Below are 16,808 nucleotides of genomic sequence, written 5' to 3'. Positions count from 1 at the left end.
CAAAGAAGCCCCGCCCTCTGAGAGAGGAAAAAAGAAAGTCGGCTTGGTTTGCAAACACATGTTTTGACAAGACGGAAAACATTGCGTGCTAAGGAAAATAGCCAGCGAGGGAATGGCAGTGTTCGCTATTGAAGCCGTTTGACTCTTCTCAAAACATTGTGATATTCTTTTTTTGTTCAGGGGTAACGCACGCGCGAAGTCCATAAGGAAGGGGTTGGGGGAGGGGTTGTTTGGCGTAGCACTAGTAAAAACCTGACAGCGCTAACCTTTGACGAGTTGTACACATCGTGTCCGTCTCAAGAATGTGCGTCGCCAGGATTTTTCTAGGGGGAGGGGGGGGGGGGGCAAAGCACATTTCCCCCCAAACCCTTGTACTTTCTCTAGCATAATTATTCTCAATTTATCATTTTTTCGAGGTTGCCCAATTGCCCACACCACCCCCATTGACACCCCTGCAGATGCCCATTTTGTTGAATGTTAATAGCAAATGTGACTTCTCACATCTTTTTTTTTTCTTTTCCGGGGGAGGGGGCAACCCCTTGCCCCCCCCCCCCCCCCCCCTCGCGACGCCCATGGTCTCAAGGCGGACAGAGCGTGTATGCTTACTGTTTAAATAGGTCGAGTTACTAAACCGGTTACTTCTCAGAACCTAATTAAGGCACAAACAAGATAGATCTCTACACGGTGTTAATACCGCATACCTTAACATCTACATAATTTTCACGTTACCAAAACAAATTACCGCCAGTTTTGACTCAACACTGCGATAATTCTGAGTCGCACGGACTGCGGAAAAGCTTTCATTCTTGTCGAAAAAGTATCGTAGAATGTTTCTTAAAAACTGGTGATTTCTCCAATTGAGAAAAGACCTCTGTGTAACCCTGTTGCTTGAAAGGGTATTCTGGAGGTCGCAGGTTCCAATCCCGTTCAACTCAGCTCTGTTTGTTGAACCTTGCATTTGGAATAGAGAGAATAGAGAGACTATTATTACAGTGACACATACATGTTTGGCTGCTTATTGCTATTAAAAAAAACCTAACCTACCTGTAGCCCCGTCTACTTAATAAGACTTTCAAAATTAATCTGGCATTGCATTGGAAAACCATAATAATTCATTATTCAATGTAAACGACTTATTAGGCCCTAAATACTTCCACTAATTAAAACCACCAGTTCTATTCATCGGCGCGCGACTGTTGCGATTTGTTGGCATTTATTTTTGCCGCCGGGCCCACTCGCCGTAAACACGTACGGTGCAGTCGTCCCCGGGAAAAAAAGCCGACCAATCCAGCCTTCGCACGCAACGGCCTTCTACTAAGCGCTTCGTCCCTAGCGTTCGTTCAACCCGTGTTGAGCCACTTTTGTGCACACGCATAAGTTGCTCCTAGTGATGTCAGGACAGGTATGGTTTGAAATTTAGACTCAATGAAACACCAACTCATTTGTTGTATTGCGCATGTCGTAGTTAAGACAGCGACAGGTGAGAGGGGGAGAGTGAGCGTCCATATGCGGTCAAAGGGACCGGATTTCATAGGAGTTAAAATTGCATATGACACCGGTATAGCTCCTATGCATCACCAGTGCTGTGAAACGTACATAAGGCAAAAAAAAAAGTCTCCGGTTTCTGGTATGGAGCTTGCTCCAAAAGTGGTGCGGCGACGCGGCTTTTTTTTTTTTTTTACCTGTTTTTTTTTTTTTTTTTAGGCTTCAAATGTCGGCTGATGACTGCAAATGGTGCCCGACTAAACTTAGTGCAAATATATGGGAGTCCAGAGAGGCCACATAAAGCTTATTCTCGATCATAACCCCATCTAAAAACACGTTAAAATTGTGCAGCAGCAGGATTCCAGTCAAACCAGTGAGTTTGGCGGTTTTGAGACATCATCTTGTATTGAAAAATTTTTTTTTTTGCATTTTGCCGACGCGCATGGCTACGGCGACGCGCGCGCATACCAGAAACCGGAGACTTTTTTTTTTGGCCTAAGCAAATCGTGTACCCAGACGCGATTCCAGAGTTTTTTTAGACGGTGGCCCACAATCAAAACGGGTGGGGGGGGGGGGGGGGTTGTAGGGCTGTCGTTGCCTTGGCGGGGGTAAAAGGCGCAGAGCCCCTTTTTATTCAAGGGGGCGAAGCCCTCTTGATACTGTCGGGTTGATTCGCCGGTATATATATTTTTTGTATCTTATCAAAAGCAGTTTCAATATTCATAACCACCCACATGCTGTGTGTTTCAACATATTAATACTGCCACTGTTTCAGAAAATAAAACAAAATGTGAGTCTATAGTCCAGCAATCTTCCACGTTCAAAAGTACAGAGAAACCAAGGGCTGCTTCTCACTCTACAAAATGTACAAAACATAATTCTTGAGACGCGCGCAGGATATCTGACCGACTTGTTCATTAGCCTTGCTCAAGTCCCATCACCTTGGCCCAAAAGTTTGAAAAACGATTTCCCCGTGTACGTAAGGCCAATGAATGGGTTAAATCCGGCTCACTATGTAGACCACGTGCATGAAAAACTCCCCCAAGTTCGTCTCATACAATAATCCCATTACGACTAGAATTTTGCCCACTCTAAGACCAGCTTTTAATACGAGGCTTGCCGTGTCTTGTTTCAATTTTACAAACAGTAAGGTTCATTGTGACCACTTGGAGCTCCTCTTCTTTTCCAATTTTGTGGGTTTCAACAATATCAAAATAACTTGTACATGCATTTTACAGTAACTTGCACGGATTCATGAACAAAACAACTTAAACAGACAACAATTAAAAACAAACGTCACTCCGTGATTGCCTTGAGTTTGTACTTGTAGCTGAAACAAACGCGAATCTCTCTCTGTTTTTGTGTCGTCACTGAGTTCTCCCCGAGTTCATCACCATTTTCCTGTACCCTGCCGCTAACCGCCATGCCATTTCGTCGTATACCAATATGCTTAATCGTGGCTCACTTCAACTTCCCCCAAGGGGGGGGGGGGGGGGGGGGGGGGGAGGGGGAGGGGGAGAGAGAGAGAATCTGTTGTACGAGCCACAGGTGATTCAAGTGAGTGCAGCGGTTTTCATTTCTGAAAAAGCTAATTTGTAGAAATTGCAGGTCCAAGTTGTTCATAAAGCGATTGATGTTACGCTCAGATACAAACCACTCCAATTATAGCCGGGGAGGAGGGGGGAGTCAGAATTGATCTCGGTTGTAGATTGCAGCATAGAGCAACGACCCTACGCTTTGTTGCTGAACAATTAGCACCAGTGTACCGACATTGCATTTGTGGAGTGTCATGGCCTAGCGGTTAAGATCACCGGACTCATGCTCTGGTGTTTCAGAGGCAACAGTGGCGTGGGTTCGAGCCCGGGCCCGGACACTTGTGCCCTTGAGCAAGGCACTTAACCATTATTGCTTCGTCCTTCGGATGGGACGTAAAGCCGTAGGTCCCGTGTGTTGTGTAATGCACGTTAAAGAACCCAGTAACACTTATCGCTAAGAGAAGGGGTTTGCCCCAGTGGCTGCAATATGCGCCGCAGCACCTTGTGGGTCTCATATTTCTCATATTGAGGGCCTGCATGGAAAGCAGTGCCCTGCACTGATCGGAGCTACCCTCACTAAAGATTACGTAAATAAAAAATAAATAAATAAAACATAAATTGCGGAACTATATTTTTTCGAATCAAGTTTGGTGCGTTGGACCAGTCAGTCACGATACCGACCATTATTATGCCACCTGACTAGGAGGGAATCTGATGTACGAGCCACATGTGCTTCAAGCGTGCATGCAGCGGTTTTCATTTCTCAAAAAGCTCATTTGTAAAAATTGCAGGTCCGAGTTGTTCATAAAGCGATTGGTGTTACGCTCCGATGCAAAACAATCCAATTATTCAAGCCGTGTGTGGACCCGTGGAAGGAGGAGGGGGAGAGAGAGGGGGGGGGGGGGGGAGTCGTTCGCGGTTGATGTAGATTGCAGGACAGAGCAAGTACCGTGCGCTTTGTTTCTGAACAATTAGCACCAGTATACCGATACTGCGGAACTAACCAACATGTCGGGGAGATGGGCTGTTGTGGTTTTCTTTGCAACAATCAGTGGTAAGCTTTTGTGAACAGAAATGTCTCTTTTATTTATTCATTAAAAAAAACATTTTGTGGCAAGTAAATCAGATGCACTTCTTTGGCAAAGGAGCTCTTTGCAGTAGCGTTAATTTCTGCTTTTGGTATTTTTATTTTTATTTGAGGGGGGAGGCTTGGGAATGTTTGTTGACTTTGCTTTGGTTTGTTTTATTTTGGTTTTTGGTTTCTCTTATTTTGGTTTGGGATTTTAGTTTGTGGTTTTCCATTTTTGGTTTGGCCGCTTTGCTGCTGATGTTGCTTCTGGTTTTTTTTTTAAGGTTTACAGTGTAATACATGACTTGTGTATGTATTTATTTTCTGCCAATATCCAAAGTTCTAGTATTCATGGACGGTGTGGAGGCCAAACCTAAGGTTTGCTATATTGGCCGTCTGCCAATGCCGGACTTGCAGAATCCGGACATTTACCAGTGGATCAAACATTTCAAGGACTTCGTAAGGGCACGATGTCCAAGGTCATGTGATGTTGTTGCAACAGGTAAGCCCATGTGATTCATTTTAGGGGTGAAAAGATGATTTCATGATGCATTATTGCGTATTGAGGTTTTGCATCCACGTGACCTTATCACGTGAGCGGTGAAAGATTCGCTTGATCGATTCCCTACAATACATGTACATTGCATTATGATTAATTGCATTGTCATTGTCATGTCTTGTCTTGTTTTGTTTGTCTTGTCTTGTCTTGTTTTGTTTTGTTTTGTTTTGTTTTGTTTTGTTTTGTTTTGTTGTTTTGTTTTGTTTTGTCTTGTCTTGTCTTGTCTTGTCTTGTCTTGTCTTGTCTTGTCTCTTGTCTTGTCTTGTCTTGTCTTGTCTCTTGTCTTGTCTTGACTTGTCTTGTTTTGTTTCATTTTGTTTAGTCTTATCCTGTCTTGTTTTGTTTCTTTGTTTGTTGGTTTGTTGGGTGTTTGTTTGTGGTTTTGCTGTTGTTGCTGTTGTTGTTGTTGTTGTTGTTGTTGTTGTTGTTGTTGTTGTTGTTGTTGTTGTTGTTGTAAGTTTTGTTTTGGTTTGTTTGTCTGTTTTCCCCAGTCTTGTATAATCTGCAGTTGTTAGGTTTTTACGCCAGCTATTCTTGCCTTTGAGAAAACTGTGGTCAGGGGAAAGAAAAAAAAGAGGCACGAAGTCATATTGTTGTTAATTTAATGCGTTGGGGGCATGTCCCTGCCCACCCTCGAAAAAATGATAAATCTGGAAAATGCTGGGAATTATAGGGATTTGGGGGAAACAATGTACTTTGTCCCCCTCTGGAAATAAATCCTGGCAATGCCCATGATCGGGACCGTCTGCATATAGGGTAAAAAAATGAATCTGATTCCAGTCTTTATTTTACTTTGACCCGAGGTGGTTGTCTGAATCCTCGTCGTTTGGGTTTAGAAGACGGTAGCATTCCGGATGAGCGCATTCGGTCATCAGATGATGGGGATCGGAGTCCGAGTGCTGCACACGGACGACTGAATGGTCCGTCGTATTGGAGACCACGCTTGTGAGTGTTAAAGTTGAGTGTTTAGTGTGACGTTGTTGCAGTAATGGATTCCGTGAACATAAGCCTACCACCTCACTCCGGCCTAGAGAGGGCAGGGAGAGAGATGGGGGAGACCACTGGGAGGGAATCAAACACATTATCGCCATGCAGCTTTTTTGTTTCTTTATAAAATGTGCTGTCTGCACAAGGGCGGATCCAGAACACAATTTTTTGGGGGGACCACAATTTTTTTTTGTGTCTCCCAAAAAGTGGGTCAAAAAATTACGGCGTGGGGTTCGGGGCCCGCTTAAGGGCCCCGAATTTCTTTTGGATTCTCGATGCTCTGTGGTGCGATCTGAGGCAATTTCTGACCACTTTAGCCAATGTTTTTTTTAGGAAAAGACGGTGGTGTACTCATTGCCTGCCTTTATTGCGACGTCGCATAAAAAAACCCAATTGGTTTCGGTTTTTTTTTTGGGGGGGGGGGGGGCATGGCCCCCTTTGCCCCCCCCCCCCGGATCCGCCCTTGTGTCTGCATAGAGCCAGAATTCTCTTGTTGGATTGTAGAATGATCTCACCATACAACCACCCGTTACCACTGTACAGGGAGTTGTGTACATTATACGAGCAGAAGCACAAACCCGTTTTTGTTTAATGACTGAACATCTTGTTCTTGCAGTCCTTATGGCAGTTGGATCGAGGTAGATCTGGTCCAAACTACCAGAGTGTCTGGCGTCATCACACAAGGTATTCAACTGCAGTTTAGTACATGGCTTGTGAGGGAGTTTAAGGTGTCATACAACCCTACACCTTTGTCATCTAGCTACGAGTACGTCAGGGATGACAACGGGGATATCACGGTATGTAACAACACCACTTAGTCAACAGTGCTGACTTTATTTCCAACCTCGTTTCCAGTAGTAAGCCCTGGATAGGAAACTTTCTTCCTGTATCCTAAATTCGATACCGCAATTGGCTAGTAATGGATTTATATCGTGTACTTGGTGTTGTTACTTCCAACGTTCAAAATGTGTTTTCACGATCATTGTAATTATATCTTTCCTTTCCAATTTGCTCGTATTAATATGAAATGTAATACTGCATATTTGCGGGACAAGATTGTAACATTTTAACTTCGAAAACAATCGTGTGTTCGTAACTCCGGCGCAACGGCGAATTGATTCTGTTTTTACCCCAAAGTCACGCACGATGCTAGCAACATGAGCAATGCTGCAAACCGGGGAAATATCAAACGGATATCACTCAGAAAGGATATTTAAACATGCATAGGCCTTCCCCGTGCTCTCCCAAAATCGATATTTGTTTTCCTCCCGACCGATTTTCTAATTTGCATGTTTTGTTGTGACGAAAAATTACTTTATCCCAATTTTGGGCGTATGCAACCCTCTGAAAAAAAATGGCGTTCATTTTGCGCACAAAATGAACCCGTCCTGCGAGAGCCAAATTATTGTCTGCCAGCCAATAATTCGAATTTTGTGAAGAAATAATTCAATAGGGCCCAACTAAACGTCGGTGGAATTTCTTTTCGTTCGATGTCTCATTCAAAAATGAATACATTTTATATTGCTAGGAAAATAGCAATTGGAAAAACAAATCTATTTTCGAGGTGAAACTGGAAACCAGCGCGGGAAATGCATCTCCCCCCCTAAAAAAAGGAGAAAATCACCCCATTATAGCACACTGCACACCCCTACTTTCTGGTTGCGTTTGTCAGGTGTTTGATGGCGGTGATATCCACCATGCTTCTACCCCACACACCAATTTCTTCAACCAGTCGGTCATGGCGTCTGTTGTCCGCATTGAGATACAGCGTTGGATCGTATCAGTCGGTTTCCGGTTCGAGGTGATTCAGTGCCCTCAGTGAACAACTATGTCGTGATGAAATTATGTAGATTTGTGTAAAACATTAGAACCAATCAATTTTCAAAATTTATTTTCATCACAACAGGTATTTCTCGAGTTATTGTGGCCACAACGAGTGTAATTATTTTGATCAACAATGAAAGTTGACTTCAGTTGGGATTGCATTTTTCGCACTTAACACACAACATTGTTTTGCGTATATTATTTCCATTGTTCGACAATTTCTCTTGACATTCAACAGGCGTGTGTTATATATCATGTCAAATTACCAAATGTAATTTCAGTTTGATGCATGAGGTATTTCTGGAGTTATTGTTTGGACAACAAAAATGTTGTATTTGTTTCATTTATTATATTTCCTGATGGAAGTTGACTTCAATTGGGATTGCATTTTTCACGCCTAAAACACTACATTGTGTTGCTTATATTATTTCTATTGTTCGGTGATTTGTCTTGACATTCAACAGGCTTGTGTTATATATCATGCCAAATCATCAAATGTAATTTCAGTGCGATACATGAGGTATTTCCAGAGTTATTGTTGGAAAACGAGTATCTTGCGATTAATTCGCCTTGTATTTTCGCGCTTAACACGCTTCATTGTTCTGATTATTATTTTAGGCCAAATAAAAAAAAACATGTTTAGCGTCCCCGTCCGCTTCCTTTTTGGAGGCCGCCTCCTTTATTTCTTTTTTTTTTAACACGAAAAAGTGATAAATTTTAAACAGTGACATCATTCTGGCCTCTTTGTCTGTTGCATCTAGCCCATAAGCTGGTATGTCATTCGTGAGTCCAAGTGGCGGCCATTTAATAAAAAATACTGGCGGCCATCTTGAAAAGGGCCCGGTCGGGCGGCCATCTTGGTACCATTTCTCTCGATATTCGACAGTGTGTTAGGAATCGTGGCAAATAACTAGATGAAATTTGAATTTGTTACGACGACTATTCCTCCGTCCTCGAGTTATCATCCGAAAACCCAGCACGATATTACATTCCATGAAAGTTGACTTTGATTCGGGTTGCGTTTTTCGCGCATAAAACACTACATTGTTTCGGTTAGATTTTTTTGTTAATTGACAACTTCTCCCAATTTTTAGGACAATTGTGTACACATCACACTAGATGAATAAAAAAAAATGCGATTCAATGTAAACAGTGTATATTACGGTATTGTCATGGAAACCAAGTGTGTTGTTATTGTGTGAAGTGAAAGTTGAAATAAATTCGCCTTGTATTTGTCGCGCTTAATACGCTACAATGTTTTGCTTATATTATTTTAATTATGCAATCATTTCTCTCGATATTCGAAACACTTCTGTTAGATATCATGGCCAATAACTAGGTGGAATTTCAATTTATTACAACGAGTGTTCCTTGAGTTATCGGCCGAAAGCCGAGTAGGCCTACAATGTTTTTTATTCCACGAATGTTGCATTTGATTCGGGTTGCGTTTTTTGCGCTTGAAACACTTCATTGTTTCGGTTATATTATTTTGTTACTTGACGACTTCTCCCAATTTTCAAGACAACTGTATTACACATCATTCTTAACTAATGTAATATTACGATTCGATGTAAGAAGTATTTTTTAAGTTATTGTCTGGAAACCAAGTATGTTGTTTTTGTATCATGAAAGTTGAAATAAATTCGCCTTGTATTTTTTGCGCTTAACACGCTACATTGGTTTGCTAATACCATTTTAATTATGCAATCATTTCTCTCGATATTCGAAAGACTTGTGTTAAACATCACGACCAATAATAGATGGAATTTCAAATTATTACAATGAGTATTCTTTGAGTTATCGGCCGAAAAACGAGTACGATATTTTCAATCCATGAAAGTTGACTTTGATTCGGGTTGCGTTTATCGGGCATGAAACACTACATTGTTTCGGTTCTATTATAGGCCTACTTGTTATTTGACCACGACTTCCAATTGTCAAGACAATTGTGTTACACATCATACTAAATGAAAACAAAACATTACGATTCAATGTAAGAGGTATTTTTTAGGTAATTGTCTCGAAACCAAGTGTGTTGTTTTTGTGTCATTACAGTTGAAAAAATCGCCTTGCATTTTTCGCGCTTAACACGCTATATTGTTTTGCTTATATAATTTTGCAATCATTTCCCTCGTTATTCGAAAGACTCGTGTTAGATATCATGGCTAATGACTGAATAGAATTCCAATTTATTCGGCTAGTATTCCTTGAGTTATCGGCCGAAAACCGAGTACAATGTTTTCAATCCATGAAAGTTGACTTTGATTCGGGTTGCGTTTTTCGCGCACGAAACACTACATTGTTTCGGTTCTATTATATTTGTTATTTAACGTTTTCTTCCAATTGTCAAGACAATTGTGTTTAATCGATTTGAGGCAAATGGAATTGAACCTTCAAATAATTTATCACCGCTGGACCGTTGACAAGGCTGGTTGGAAGGTTAGCAGTTCCAGGTCACTCATCTTGGTTAAAAATAAAAGGTTAACCCCTTTTATTTTTTTTCAATTTTGGCCAAAAAAATGAAATTCCTTGAAAGTTGCTGGAAAGATGCCTTAGGTAACCCTGAACACATTCCAAATCGATTTGGGAGCAGATGTGCCTTTGAAAAAGAAAACTTGGCAAATAATTGGGATAAAACAGTCAAAATTATTGTTTATTTACATATATTTCCTTCCAAAAATTGGATGATTTTACCGAAATCTGCCAAAATTTAGGTGTTTGAATATTGATCCATACTCCACACGTCTCCAAAGGAATTTCTGCGTTGTTTTGAGAAAAGTCAATTTTTGGCCAAATTTGGATAAAAATGTAAGGCTAAGGCCACAAAAAAAAGTCTCCGGTTTCTGGTATGGAGCTTGTCCAAAAAGTGGTGCGGCGACGCGGCTTTTTTTTTTTTTTTTTACCTGACTTTTTTGCTTCAAATGTCGACTGATGACTGCAAATGGTGCCCGACTAAACTTAGTGCAAATATATGGGAGTCCAGAGAGGCCACATAAAGCTTATTCTCGATCATAACCCCATCTAAAAACACGTTAAAATTGTGCAGCAGCAGGATTCCAGTCAAACCAGTGAGTTTGGCGGTTTTGAGACATCATCTTTCATTGAAAAAAAACCTTTTTCATTTTGCCGACGCGCATGGCTACGGCGACGCGCGCGCATACCAGAAACCGGAGACTTTTTTTTTTGGCCTAACCCCTTGTATTTTTTTTCAATTTTGGCAAAAAAATGAAATTCCTTGAAACTTATTTTATTAAAAATTATTTTTTATTTGAAGTATTTCCTTGCAAAAATTGGATGATTTTCACCGGTATTTGCCAAAATTGGGTGTTTGAATATTGATCCATGCTCCACGCGTCTCCTGAGGAATTTCTGCGTTGTTTGCAGAAAAGTCAGTTTTTGGCCAAATTTGGTTAAAATGTAAGGCTAACCCCTTGTATTTGTTTTCAATTTTGGCCCAAAAAATGAAATTCCTTGAAAGTTGCTGGAAAGACGCCTAAGGTAACCCTGAACACATTCCAATTCGATTTGGGAACAGATGTGCCTTTTAAAAAGAAAATTTGGCTAAAAATTGTGGTAAAACAGTCAACATTTTTGTTTATTTACATGTATTTCGCTTTAAAAATTGGATGATTTTTACTGAAATCTGCCAAACTTTGGGTGTTTGAATATTGATCCATGCTCCACACGTCTCCAGAGGAATTTCTGCGTTGTTTTGAGAAAAGTCAATTTTCGGCCAAATTTGGATAAAAATGTAAGGCTAACCCCTTGTATTTTTTTCAGTTTTGGCCAAAAAATGAAATTCCTTGAAACTTGCTGGAAAGATGCCTTAGGTAACCCTGAACACATTCCAATTCGATTTGGGAACAGATGTGCCTTTGAAAAAGAAAATGTGGCCGGAAATTGGGGTAAAAACAGTCAAGATTATTGTTTATTTACACGTATTTCCTTCCAATAATTGGATGATTTTTACCAATATCTGCCAAAATTTGGGTGTTTGAATATTGATCCATGCTCCACACGTCTCCAGAGGAATTTCTGCGTTGTTTTGAGAAAAGTGAATTTTTGGCCAAATTTGGATAAAAATGTAAGGCTAACCCCTTGTATTTTTTTCAATTTTGGCCAAAAAAATGAAGTTCCTTAACACTTGCTGGAAAGATGCCTTAGGTAACTCTGAACACATGGGAGCAGATGTGCCTTTTAAAAAGAAAATTTGGCCAAAAATTGGCGTAAAACAGTCAAAATTATGTTTTATTTGAAGTATTTCCTTCCAAAAATTGGATGATTTTTACCCAAATCTGCCAAAATTTGGGTGTTTGAATATTGATCCATGCTCCACACGTCTCCAGAGGAATTTCTGCGTTGTTTTGAGAAAAGTGAATTTTTGGCCAAATTTAAACCCCTTGTATTTTTTTCCAATTTTGGCCAAAATATTTAAATTCCTTGAAACCTGCTGGAAAGATGCCTAAGGTAACCCTGAACACATTCCTATTCGATTTGGGAACAAATGTGCCTTTGAAAAAGAGTCGCCCCTAGAGGTACTGATGACCACACAAACATACATACTTCTAGGGGCGAGTCGCCCCTAGAGGTACTGATGACCACACAAACATACATACTTCTAGGGGCGACTCGCCCCTAGAGGTACTGATGACCACACAAACATACTTCTAGGGGCGACTCGCCCCTAGAGGTACTGATGACCACACAAACATACATACTTCTAGGGGCGACTCGCCCCTAGAGGTACTGATGACCACACAAACATACATACTTCTAGGGGCGAGTCGCCCCTAGAGGTACTGATGACCACACAAACATACATACTTCTAGGGGCGACTCGCCCCTAGAGGTACTGATGACCACACAAACATACATACTTCTAGGGGCGACTCGCCCCTAGAGGTACTGATGACCACACAAACATACATACTTCTAGGGGCGACTCGCCCCTAGAGGTACTGATGACCACACAAACATACATACTTCTAGGGGCGACTCGCCCCTAGAGGTATATACCTCCAGGGCGACATTAGTGCAATAATGGTCGCCTCTCAAGGTACTGATGGCGACACAAACATGCATATGCGACAGCTTCATGGCGACCCTAAATCTTGTCCCTCTAAGGTATTCTGATAATAATGAAGTTAGACCATGGAATCGTACTGACAAAATAATAGACAATCGCACACTTGTCATCCCGTATTTTAAGAAATATTAAAACTCTTTTATTTGATCACTTTGTCCATACAACGGACACATTAAGCATAATATAATCATAAAAATTAGAACGTAACTTTATTCCCAAAGTTTTTGTCTTTCACACAAAGCGTAACTGATTGTACAGTGTCACCTTATTACACAACTTATTCGGATGATGGTTCGGCGACATAATATTATACTAAAAGACAAAGAAAGTGATATTTATATTCTATTCTGTACATTTTTTTTACAAACCCTTAAGCTGTATATAAACTATTATTTAAAATTTTGGCGGGACGGTTAAAAAAAGTTCGTGTCGGAATAGTTCATTCTCAAATGAAGGGTATTAATCAAAACGATCTTTTAGGTCGTTTCTTTCTCTAAGAATAAAAGCAACCCACTTAATGATCCATTCGTGGAGAACAATGGAAACTAATTACATAAAATGGTAACAGTATTTTTTTTTGTCAAATAATTAAGCCTCGTACGAAACAATCTTTATTATACGTGTAATGAAAATACACATCGGACGGAGTACAAAAGATACAATATTTTGCAATTCTTATAATTTCACAATATAGTCCCTGGTCGGTTCCAGGCTAACTTCTGATACGTCTACTTTTAACGTCACTGGCAGAAACAAAAACAAATAATTAAGGTTATTAAAAAAATAAAATAATACATCTTTCTTGGTGTTGGGCAGACCAAAAAGGGTTATTTTAAGCCAAAGTAAAAAGCCAATTATAATTTTTTTAAAAGGGTTCTTTTACAATGATACCATCAAATGTTTCGTTAGAGTATACTTCACTAAAACTTTTTAAAACCACGCCCGTGAAAACAACTGACGTTGCTGTTATCTTGGATATCATATACGGATTCTGTTATTAATTATTAACCAAGTTATTAGATAGCTTAGTTTAAGCAACCCAATCGATTTTCATCAGAATTATACATTTTGATTTTATACTTTTAATAATTAAATTTAATTGTACATTTACTACCATTCGTTTTGAAGGACTGAACATACTTTGTTTTACAGAGCTACAGCTCTGCAATGTTTTTCCATGCATATCCGTACACCTTTAAACTGTTCTAATGTTTTTGTCATTTAACAGTAAAATTTTCCAGTCAACATTTCATTGAAGCAAGTTTTCAATCCCTCGGTTCTAAGTAATGTGTAATCTGTCCCACGATCGTTTTACATTAAACGAATTTTATTTTAATAAAAATAAAATTCTTAAGGTTTTAATCAACACAACGTGCGTGTAGTCAAGATGCTAAAATGTCTACAGTTAAAATTTATTGAAAAAAAAAACATCAAGCGAGTGTTTAATTTGTGCAAGGCAAAACAAAATTAACTACAATTCACTCTTGTCAATCAATTAGTAGGCAAAGTCTAGACACGATGATGTCACAATGACGTCATCGGTTGGTATCCTGTTCCCATCACCATTTTCAATTCAAATACTCATGGTTTACGTTTAAAGATAAGTTTTAAAAAAACATATGCGTCATAAAAATACTCCATGCTACGTAATTAAAAAACGGCGTAAGCAATTTTACTATTTAATACACAATGCCGGTCAAATATTTCGAAGAACTAGCCTAATCGTTGAAAAGTTTGTCAGAGTTTAATAGCCAATTGGCCAAAGAGCAGACGATAAAAACTATTTAAAATATTGTTAGCATACTTCTAGTCTATTTGGGTAGAGGAAAAATATATATAAATACACATTCTTATTGCTTTTATTAGATTGTACAAACTTATTAATAATACGTTCACATTTATTATTTACATCTTCAATGAAATTGCCCTTTCACCTTTATTAGCAAATCGTTAACTATTCTGACAAACTTTCCGACGATCTGTTTCCTCGATAAAAAATTCTAACATTCTAATTCTATGGTTAGTATTCTACGAGTATTCCAATGAAGCGGTGCAAAAGGGTGTAACTCTGTATACCTCATCGAAGATGTGGACACAAATGAAGGGAAACGCGGGAGAAAATAAAGGAGAAAACCGCGAAAGGGTGCACTGTGATTTCGAAGTTTCAAAAATCGTGTGACAGTGTGGTACGAATTTTACGTCCTTCGAGAACAGACTAAAATCGAACAAATAGAACTTATTGACGTAAGTGTATAAGTCAAGTCATAGTTATTGACGTCTAGCTAGCAGAAAGCTGTCTTAATTTTGTTTGTGGATTTTGTTGATATTGACTGGAAACACCGCTTGGTTGGTAATTTGTCAAACACATTATTAGATGGCAAGCAAACATTCAAATATATCATGCCTGGTTCTTTTTTTCTATTTTTCGAGACGCAGACAGAAGGTCAGTTTTCGCAACATCACTGCTGCTTATTTTAGGATTAAATCAATTTTGTTCGCTGTTAGTATACGGTTATACGGTACCTCTCTTTCTAAAATAAAAAGTGTTGTTAGTGCTACCTATGAACTCGGCACAATAGCATTGGTATGCGTCGTCGATATACTTCATTAATAATTCACGTGGGAGAGAAGGGCCAGCTTATAGGGTTGCGTGCTGGGCATGCTGTGCGTGCTACCGTGCTGGGCTATACTCGCCGGCCGAAACGTACATGCACGCGCATGCGCAACGTGGACAACAGTATACACCCGCAAAATGGGGGCATGGTTCAAAAATTTCGCACATGCGCAGTTTTGCAAGGAGGTATACCCGGCACGGCAGCAAACTGAACACACGTTAGGGGTCGTCATATAGAAAACACTGCCATATGTAAAGGAAAATAATTGACGAGAAATAGTCTACAGTACATTCACCGCATGGGTGTGTGCAGTGCAGAGGGCTAGGGAAGCCATATTTTACAGTAAGATATATCGGAGATTAACCTCATATTTACAAAACTGATTTTAAAAAATCAAGAGTGTTAATCGGTACCTGAGACAGGGCACAGTACATTGTTTAAGTTCATCACACGTACAGAAACAGAAACATAATGATCGTTACAACGGAAACATGAGCCTGTATCTGTATACTGGCCGGGGACTTTTCCTTGCAGTATCTATAGAAATCTTCTGCAGACTGGCAGAAAACTTTAAAGTGGCGGTACAGAAAAAAAATATATATAAAAATAAGCAATCTTATAAAGCAAGCATTACCTTAATAATATATAGAATGGACGGAATTTACAGACTGCATCTTGAATAACATGCCCCCTCGCAACTGCTTTAACTGCAGAGTAACTCCCACTAATACTGTTCGTCGAAAAAAAAATCGGTAAATACAATTTTGACCCGTTTTTATTAGTTGTTTTTTTACATTCATATATCCTCCCATGTGACGGACTGGGCAGTGTATTCCTTCGATTGCACAATTCATTCCTAACTTGCGTGGTATGTAAACGCGCTTTGTGATGCGTTTTCCGTTCCTTTTCTTCGACCAACACATCAGCAAACTCTGTCAGGAAAACAGTCGTAGCCAGCTACCGATGCACACGCTACAAAGTTCACACTTGACATGTGCACACATTGTTAGAACTTGTACTTTGACTAAAAGAGGCCCCAGCTTACGCCACTTTAGCCGGGAAGATGTTGCCCAGAAACTTCGCCTAGAATAGGTCGTATTGAAAAGTTCTTCTTGAAAAAATGACAAGAGGAAAGGTCAAGCAGAAATGTCTACACGCGTAAAGAAGGCATTTTGCCAGCAACGCCAAGTACGCGCACATACCACGCAAGTGCAGTGGGCCACACCATACTGATACCATCCGGATGTTTGTATGTGTATTACCAGACGTCACAGATATTGTTCCAATGCTGGTTCCATTGCTGGGCCGGCCCCACTCTGTTGACCACCGTGTTGGCGCTGGGATTGTAGGTCTCGTTCTCCCAGAAGGTGTTCCCTTTGAAGAAGAAGACCTTGCGACTGTGGATGGAGTAGTAGGCCGCATCTATGTCACCAGGAAGCCCACCGCTAGAGTACCGGTAGGGGTAGGCCGAGCTGATGGTCATGGGGTAGTTGTTAAGACAACAGCCGTCTTCTTGCCTGTCGTAAGCATACACCTGTGACGCAAACAAAATGCACTTGAGTTGAAAGAGGTCGAGATGAAATAATTCTATGCCAGAAGTTGAAGTTGATGAAAAGGTCGAAAGCACACCCTTATCTTGGTTTTACCA

General features: G+C 40.1%; 2 protein-coding genes across 5 annotated transcripts in view; one reads left to right on the top strand and one right to left on the bottom strand.

Annotated features, from left to right (window-relative positions):
• The first annotated feature begins 3,949 nt into the window (after nt 1–3,949).
• LOC119739651 (lactadherin-like) lies at nt 3,950–8,131 on the top strand. Its single transcript, XM_038214662.1, has 5 exons — nt 3,950–4,074; nt 4,430–4,591; nt 5,452–5,593; nt 6,252–6,432; nt 7,308–8,131. The coding sequence occupies exons 1-5, from the start codon at nt 4,029–4,031 to the stop codon at nt 7,455–7,457; spliced, it is 681 nt and encodes a 226-aa protein (XP_038070590.1). The 5' UTR covers nt 3,950–4,028; the 3' UTR covers nt 7,458–8,131.
• A 4,523-nt stretch (nt 8,132–12,654) lies between these two features.
• The window catches only part of LOC119739704 (matrix metalloproteinase-21-like), a 54,822-nt gene continuing 50,668 nt past the window's right edge, over nt 12,655–16,808 (bottom strand). For all 4 annotated transcript variants that reach the window (XM_038214729.1, XM_038214728.1, XM_038214730.1 and 1 more), the window contains one exon: nt 12,655–16,694. In XM_038214729.1, coding sequence (XP_038070657.1) covers nt 16,419–16,694 — 276 coding nt within the window. In that variant the 3' untranslated portion in view covers nt 12,655–16,418. The remainder of the gene's footprint in view (nt 16,695–16,808) is intronic.

The sequence above is a fragment of the Patiria miniata genome, unplaced genomic scaffold (assembly GCF_015706575.1).
Source record: "Patiria miniata isolate m_02_andy unplaced genomic scaffold, ASM1570657v1 HiC_scaffold_4, whole genome shotgun sequence".
Classification (NCBI taxonomy): Eukaryota; Metazoa; Echinodermata; class Asteroidea; order Valvatida; family Asterinidae; genus Patiria; species Patiria miniata.
Note: the sequence above shows the minus strand (reverse complement) of the source record. Positions and strands in the feature narration are given on the sequence as shown.

Coding starts and splice junctions, on each gene's coding strand:
- LOC119739651 (XM_038214662.1), top strand. CDS start 4,029: ATGTCGGGGAGATGGGCTGTTGTGGTTTTCTTTGCAACAATCAGTG. Junction 5,594..6,251: donor TCGTATTGGAGACCACGCTT/GTGAGTGTTAAA, acceptor TTGTTCTTGCAG/TCCTTATGGCAGTTGGATCG. Junction 6,433..7,307: donor ATGACAACGGGGATATCACG/GTATGTAACAAC, acceptor TGCGTTTGTCAG/GTGTTTGATGGCGGTGATAT.